The 8,319-nt window shown below is 33.9% G+C and overlaps 1 protein-coding gene across 1 annotated transcript; it reads right to left on the bottom strand.

Annotated features, from left to right (window-relative positions):
- Positions 1 to 5,555: 5,555 nt before the first annotated feature.
- Positions 5,556 to 6,626, bottom strand: LOC145140482 (uncharacterized). Its single transcript, XM_079073958.1, has one exon. The coding sequence runs from the start codon at positions 6,624 to 6,626 to the stop codon at positions 5,556 to 5,558; it is 1,071 nt and encodes a 356-aa protein (XP_078930084.1).
- Between the last annotated feature and the right edge of the window lie 1,693 nt (positions 6,627 to 8,319).

Raw genomic sequence — 8,319 nt, 5'->3', positions numbered from 1 at the left:
ATATTGCTCAATTTAATTAAATGTTGCTACTAATTTGATTTCATTTTAAACATCAACATGCCCTATATATATTATGTTGTACCACTAAACAATAGAATGGAGTAGTTAGTCCTTCACACTCATCACCATTTTAATGCAATATGCTCTTGTGTGTAATTTTGACCTTAAACTTACATGACCATGCTAGTTTTGTGTACTTTTAGGTCACAAGAATCGTATAAAGTTTTCCATGTAATTATTATGTTTTTAGATGCTCTTTGCTTTGTGCAATTTTTTTGCTTTATATTATATGCTCTTTGTTTTGTGCATTTTTTTTGCTTTATATGCTTGATTTACTAAATTAAATAGGTTGTAATTTGGTTCTTTTGTTGCTTACTGAGAAAAAAAATTCAGCTCATAATGTAATAGCATATTAATATTTCTAATAATCAACAAATTCTTGACGAATCAACTTTGATTATTAAAGAACGAATTTAGTTTCTTTATGAATTAACAATGACTGGTGGGTTTGCACTGATAAAGTCTTGATGTTTCTAATTTTATGTAGGTAGATTCGAAGAGAGGTTAGTGATGGTGGTACTAATTGATATCGGCCGGAGAAAATGGAAACAAAAAAGTTTAATGGATTTGTACTTAATTTTCCTTCTTTTATTTTTATTTCATGTATTCTTTTAGAATCAACCAAAATATAGGTTGTTTTACGAATGTGAACATGTTCAAATGCGGTAGATTTCTTTTCCATCTTCATTCATTCTTATTATTTCTTATGCATTCTTGTTCATTATAATTCTCAACCATTCTATGAGAATTAACATTCTTAAAGAGTGCACATGCATATGTTATGTGACAATGATCATATACTCAAAAAATGCATTGTGATTTGTGCAATTTTTTTTGTGTTTGTTTTTACAAGTTTTCTTTTAAAAAAATGCGTCAACTTTGCAATAAAAATGACTATTATTTTGATGTAAATTGTTATTCTTGAAAGATATGCATGTGCATTCTTTAAGAACTAGGTGTTAGACCCGTATGTTATACGAGTTTGATAAAACAAAAAATTAAATATAAAAGTTTAACAAAAATTTATTTAAATTTGAAATTTTAGAATTGAAACTTAAAATTTAAATTTAAAAGGAAACATATTAAATACTATATGAGTACTAATATTGTAATTTATTAGTTATTTTCAATTAAGGCATTTATTATTTGAGGTGTAAATATGATGTGTTAATTAAGAAAAGATAAAAAAAAATGAGAAAATGACAAATGGAAAAAACATTTATTTAAAAATACCAAAAAATGACATGTGTCCAAGTTAATGAGAGAGTGACATGTAACAAAATTATTTTCATTTATTATGGAGGATATATATATATATATATATATATATATATATATATATATATATATATATACAGAGAGAGAGAGAGAGAGAGAGTTAGGTTCAAGTATAAAACCTTATATATTGTATGAATGTATGATTTATTTTTGACCAATCAACTTATAGGGGAATTACAGTAAATTTCATTGATCAATTCATTAAATATCGAATTTAAAAACCTATAAATTAGGGACGTTAAGTGATTGCCATTAACTTAAAATAAATATTAGGCAATTTAACTCATTACGTCTTCTTATCAGCATCACCGTCAGCTACACACCTCTTCGACTTGATCAACACATGAATCCTCACCATCATCACGTATCCATCAACAGGGATTGCAGACGACTATCCATTTGAAATTATATATCAACGATACTATCACAAATTTCTTTCTCCTCCACGATCATGACTTTTATCGTCCTCTCCTCATCAAAAAGGTTAGTAGACGACTATCCATTTGAAATTGTATATCGACGATACTATAACAAATTTCTTTCTCCTCCACGATCATGACTTTTTTCATACTCTCCTCATCCTCAACATCAAATCACCCCATATAATTGCCCTCTGACGAATACCTAAATATCACCATCAACCTTGCTGGTTAATTTACAACCTTAGTTATGATGCCCCAATGTAAGTTTTATTTTTATTTATTTAGTTATTTATTTATTTATTTATTTTAAATTCTTTTTTTTTAAAGAGCCAAAGCTCAGCAAACTTTATTAAAAAGAATAAAAGAATACAAAAACAAACGGAAATAAAATAGTCAAACAAAATACAAATCTAACCAACCTATCCATAACCAACTACCAAGCCACTTTTTAATAACCAGACTTAACCACCCAAAAACCCAAAAAACCTTATTATCCTTAAAGCTAGCCCAAAGACTTATTGAAAGTGGGAAAAAAGGTAACTTCACCCCCTTGCACCACCAAAATCCCCAAAGATCATTAATACCTAAGCAAGGGGTAAGGCCCTTAAAAAAACCCACAGTCCGAAGGCCAAGCTTTAAGAAAAAACCCAACAAAACCACAATACTCCCTACACAATACATAACATAGAACCAATAAAAGATACAATTATAACACTCATAATTGCAACTATAAAAAAACCCCATCAATTTATCAATCCCGCATCTTCTGTCACTTCTCCTCTCATCAATCCTCCACTTAGTCTTCAACAGAAAAGACTCCATCTGCTTGCAAACATGATCCAAACCCGACCTTTGCAAAAAATTCCTGCATATCAAGCACAAGCCAAACCACAACAAACTAACACCAAAACTCCAAGAAATCAGAACAAGTTTCATACTAGACATGGCATCAATCACATGTCTAGGATTCTCCATTTGGATAATCTCAATAAAGATCATATCCAAACAGAAAATCCCATAGGTACAAGTCACATGATTTGAGAGCAAACTCTCAAACCAGTAACACAATCCGTCAATTCCTTTGTAAAGAAACTTATTCCAAAAATGCCCCCACCAATCCACAGCATTAAGATCACCAAAGTTAAACATCCTTTTATGCCAACCCCAAAACCAATAGCCACCAACCAACAAACTAAAAAACCAGAAAATAGCACCCATTATTTAAACTTTTTCCATTCCAGAAATACCCCAGGCCTTAAAAACTTTATCATTGACCATCTTATCCTTTTTCCTCAACCCCAACATCATTAAATGTATTTCACTTTCAATACAAGCAATCAGCCCCTTATACGAATTTCTCCTGTTACTAAAAAGTCTAGAATTTCTCTCCTTCCAAATATGTGCAACACAACTAGCAAAAACACATTTATTAACCAGATTCTCACCAGAATTCCTTTTAAACAAACTGCACAGCTTCATAATCAATTCATTCCAATCATCCATAAAAAGATTAAGACCCATCTTATTACAAAAGTACCTCCAAATAAGTTGAGAATAATCACATTTAAAGAAGAGATGAACATGTGAATCAGGAGTAACAGCACAAAAAGGACAAAGTAAGTTACCAGAAACTTCCCAACCTCTGACACGATCCTGGGTCTTCAATCTATTCAAAATAGCCATCCACAAAATAAACGAATTTCGAGGAATGCAATTACCATACCAAACAATATCATGCCAAGGAACTTGGTCTCCAAAATTATTTATATCACACCACACCTGTTTGCATGAAAATTGTTTACATATTCCTTTCTTATCTCTCCAACCTACAACATCCCTCAGATTAGGCTCAATACAAAACATGGGAGCATCCTTCAATCCAGGGAATATATTAACCCACTCAACCGGCCAAGTATAGCAATCATAGACTAGAACATCACTGACCAAGGAAGAATCACTAAACCCATTGCTAACCCAATCTCTTCTAGATATAATAGAACATAAAATACCAATTGGGTGCCACCAATCATGCCAGAGAGAAGTATTCATCCCGTTTCCCACACACGAAACAACATGGGGCCTAATAATTTTTCTCACCTCAAGGAACCTCTTCCAAGTCCAGCTCATACTCTTCTTCTGCAAAATATCCCAAAAATTCCTGTTTCCAATGTAATTGGATTTCACCCACTGAACCCACAGAGAATTTTTGCTATTAATCACATTCCACACATGTTTAGCTAACAAAGCATCATTCCATTTCCTTAAATTCTTCACTCCTAAACCACCATAAATTTTCGGCTTACAAATATCATTCCACTTGACTTTAGCTTTCCCTTTAACTACCTCACCATTCGCTCACAAGAAACTTCTACAAAGCTTTTCAATCTCTTTAATAGCAGCAATGGGAATTTTAAAAATCGAAGCCCAATACACATGAATAGATGTCAAAACAGAATTAATGAGCTGCAGCCTTCCAGCAAACGATAAAGCCTTGCTTTTCCAATTGAAAATTCTCATCTTAATCTTCTCAATAAGCTGTTTACAATCTCTATCAAATAATTTTGTAACACACATAGGAATTCCCAAATACTTAAAAGGAAATCTCCGAATATCAAAAGGAAGAATGCCCAAGATAATCCTTCTCATATTGGGTTTAACACAACTGAAGAAAATCTGGCTTTTTTCCATGCTCACCTTCAACCCTGAAACTTTTTTGAACTCATCAAGAGCATCCCTTATAACTCTAGCAGAATCCCCATTTCCATAAGAAAAAACTAACAAATCATCAGCAAAGCATAAATGAGTAATTTTAAGGGACATACACTTACTATGAAACTTAAAATTCTGGCCAGCTTCAATTTTCTTCAAAAGGATGATATTAAACACCTCCATAACTATAGTAAATAGGTAAGGAGATAGAGGATCACCCTGCCTAAGACCCCTCTTTCCTTCAAAATACCCATGATCTTCACCATTAAAGTTAAGCATGAACCAAGGAGTAGAAACACAAGCCATAATCCACTGAATCATTATTATATGAAAACCAAACCCCTGCAGAATTCTACTAAGAAAATTCCAATCCACCGTATCATATGCCTTTTGAATATCAATCTTTATGGTGCATTTGGGAACTCCCCTCTTATTTTTATACCCCACCATCAGCTCCTGAGCAAGGAGAATATTATCCATAATAGATCTTCCAGGAATGAAAGCTGATTGATTTTTGCTCACAATATCACCCAAACTATTTCTAATTCTGTTCACTATAATCTTACTAATACACTTATATAAAGTGTTACAGCAGGCTATAGGACGGAAATCAGAAACTTTCCCCGGGAACTCCACTTTAGGAACCAACACTATTCTCGTAGCATTAATCCCCTTCAACAATTTACCAGTCCAAAAAAATTCCCTCACAGCTTTACACACCTCCGGCCCAACAATGTTCCAAGAACTTTTAAAAAATTTGGAGGAGTACCCATCAGGTCCAGGGGCACGATTTTCATCAATATCAAACATCGCCACTTTGATTTCTTCATCAGTCACCACTCTAATCATATTAGCAGCCACCCTACTATCCAATTTATTATGAAAGAAACCATCATTTAAACACGAAAACTCAGTAACATCTTTACAACCCAAAAACTTATTGAAATGAGTAACAAATTTATCCTTCATAGCCTTCCCACTAACCCATCTTCCATCTTCATCAATAACCATCAGAATACGATTTCTATTGCCCCTGCTCTTCACAACTCTATGAAAAAACTTTGTATTATTGTCCCCTTCCTGTAATCAATTTATCTTAGATCTCTGGAAAAGAAGCTTTTCTTCATCATTACAAGCAACATTAAAATCAAAAAGAATATTAGTATGCTCCTCCCTAATCTTACAATTAAAAGGATTAAGATCAATTTCAGATTGTTTACTTTCCAACTCCTTTCTTAACATTTGGATTCTCTTCCCAGAACCCCTGTGCTTATTGCAAAGCTCCCTACAATGCTTTTTAAGAATCTTCAACTTTTGGCACACTTTGAACATAAAAAAGCCTTCAATATTAGCATCCCAAACTTCCTTAACCAGGGGTAAGAACTCCACCTTTTCAGTGATAAAATTAGCAAACCTAAAAGAAGGTTTCCATCTCAATTTGTCAACAGGAACATTTAAAATAGCAGGACAATGATCCGACACCCTATAAGGTTTAAAAACAGCATGAGCTAAAGGATGATCCGAAACAAATTTCAAATTGGTCATCACCCTATTTAACTTCTTCAAAAGGCCCTTATTCCCAGCAGGAGTTTTATTCCAAGTAAACTGAAACCCAGAGGAATTCAGATCCTCAACTTCATTAAAGTTTATACAGTCAATAAAATCATCAACTCCTTTAGGCGTTTTGGAACAACCTTCAGAATATTCCGATGGTTTTAAAGCAACATTAAAATCACCTAGTATTCCCCATGCTTCCTTCTTAACAACCAAACTATGTTTCTTCAAATTATCCCATAATAACCTTCTCTCAAGATAATTCGAAGCAGCATATATAAAAGACAAATACATGCTATAATTGGAATCACAGAATCTAACATAACAGTGAATAACTTGTCTAGACTGAGAAATCACCATCACATCAAAAAGTCTTGGATTCCATCCAACAATTATTCTAGTTCCAGCCTCACAGCTACTATTATTAGAAACCCAATCCCATTGACCAAAGGTCTTAACACAAATATTCTTAAGATTTAAGACCTTGACATGAGACTCCACCACAACACATATACCAAGGTTATTACTCCTAATAACATCAATAACCTCCTTCTGCTTAATAGCTTTATTCAAGCCCCTGACATTCCATACCCCTATAGACATCATTGGGAAATAATAGAGTTTTTGGCATTTACCTCCTCAAATGCCTGAGAAATCCCATCTTTGCTTTTACTATTCCCCTGAACCATCATACTATTCTTCATTTTATTACTTTCATTCCCTACATTACCCTTCCCAACAAACTTAGAAGGATCCAACTTATTATTCATTATTCCAACAACATCAGAAGAATAATCAACACAATCACCTTCCTGATAACCATCAACTTTGCCTCCCTTAGCATCCTCTTCCATTCTATCCATAACTTCCTCATCAATCCTTCCCAGGATTTCAAAACTATTTTTAATACTGCAACCATCACTAGAAACAGTCTTATTTTCTAGACTCTTGTTAACACCCACTTTTATGTTATCATCCTTTATAGCATTCCCCTGCATCTTATTCTCCATTTTCCCCTGATTACCAACCAAAGCCTGACCATTAACAAACTTCTCATATCTTCTATTCTTTTCCAAATTCCAATGACCCACCCCTTTATTATTCCAATTCCCATTCTGTCCCCTTCCATTACCACCTCTATTCCCATAATTGCCTCTGAAATTATTTCCCCTGTTAAAATTTCCATTCTTCCCACTATATCTTTGATTATACAATTGAGCATGACCCTCCTTAGATTTACTAGTACCTTCACCATCATTATTTCCTGCAACCTTCTTATAAACAACCTCCGTAAATCCATCATCATTAACCATTTCCTTCCCTTTATTTCTCTTATTGTTCCCATTATCCCCATTCTTTACCACTTTCTCTTCATTCAAAGCTGCCAAACAAACTTTATCCGTATGCCCATAAACCTTACAGTGATTACATCTAGAAGGCATCCAAGCATACTCCACATCAAAACTCTGAACCACAGCAGAATTAGTAACAAAATCCCAAGTAGAAACCTCAATTTTCCTCATCCATTCCTTATCAGCCGCCATTTCAACAAGAATTCGAGCATAAGCGTTTCTACCCTTGTGTTCCAAACACATCTCCTCAGTAAAAGAATCAAAAGCCAGAGGCACCCCCAACTTACTCGCTATAATACACAAATTCTCTCCACTCCATACTTCCAAAGGTAAATCAAAGATTTTGATCCACACCGGAATTTTATCATGACTATTCTTGGTTAATTTCAGACCTGGTCTCCACCTTTGAAGAAATAATGGCATATTATTGAACATCAACCATGGGCTTCCCTCCAATATAGATAACATCCCCTGCTCATCACTAAATTTAAAGAAGAAAAACCCTTTACTGTTCATGAATATATCTTCAAGACCCACATTCTTCCATAGCCTTCTAACCTCTTGCTGAATCACAGGAAACACTAACTTCTTATCAATCATATACCCATATAAAGTATTAGTATACGGAATACTCGCTTTCTTTAAATTCTCAATCGGGATAATAACAGGTCCTTCTTCTTTGCCTTTTTCCCCTGGAATAAACTTGACATCAATCTTACCCTTATGTCTATTACCTTTTAACACACCTGCATAAGAGTTCAAAAAGTTCCCCTGACTATCACCATCCACCTTTTTACAACTATTAGCATCACCCAAAATAGAAGGAAGCATATTAATACTATTAATAACAGTACCAGACTTCATCTTTAAACTAGGCTCTTTACTCATCTTAGTATTAACCTCCTCTTCCATCATAATTTCCTCATCTCACTAGACTCATCCTC

The sequence above is a fragment of the Lactuca virosa genome, chromosome 9 (assembly GCF_052849685.1).
Source record: "Lactuca virosa cultivar CGN04683 chromosome 9, Lactuca_virosa_CGN04683_v6, whole genome shotgun sequence".
NCBI lineage: Eukaryota > Viridiplantae > Streptophyta > Magnoliopsida > Asterales > Asteraceae > Lactuca > Lactuca virosa.
This window is presented reverse-complemented; position numbering and strand designations above follow the sequence as displayed.

What these genes read in the sequence shown, in the direction of transcription:
- LOC145140482 (XM_079073958.1), bottom strand. Translation starts at nt 6,626, where the DNA reads ATGTCTATAGGGGTATGGAATGTCAGGGGCTTGAATAAAGCTATTAAG.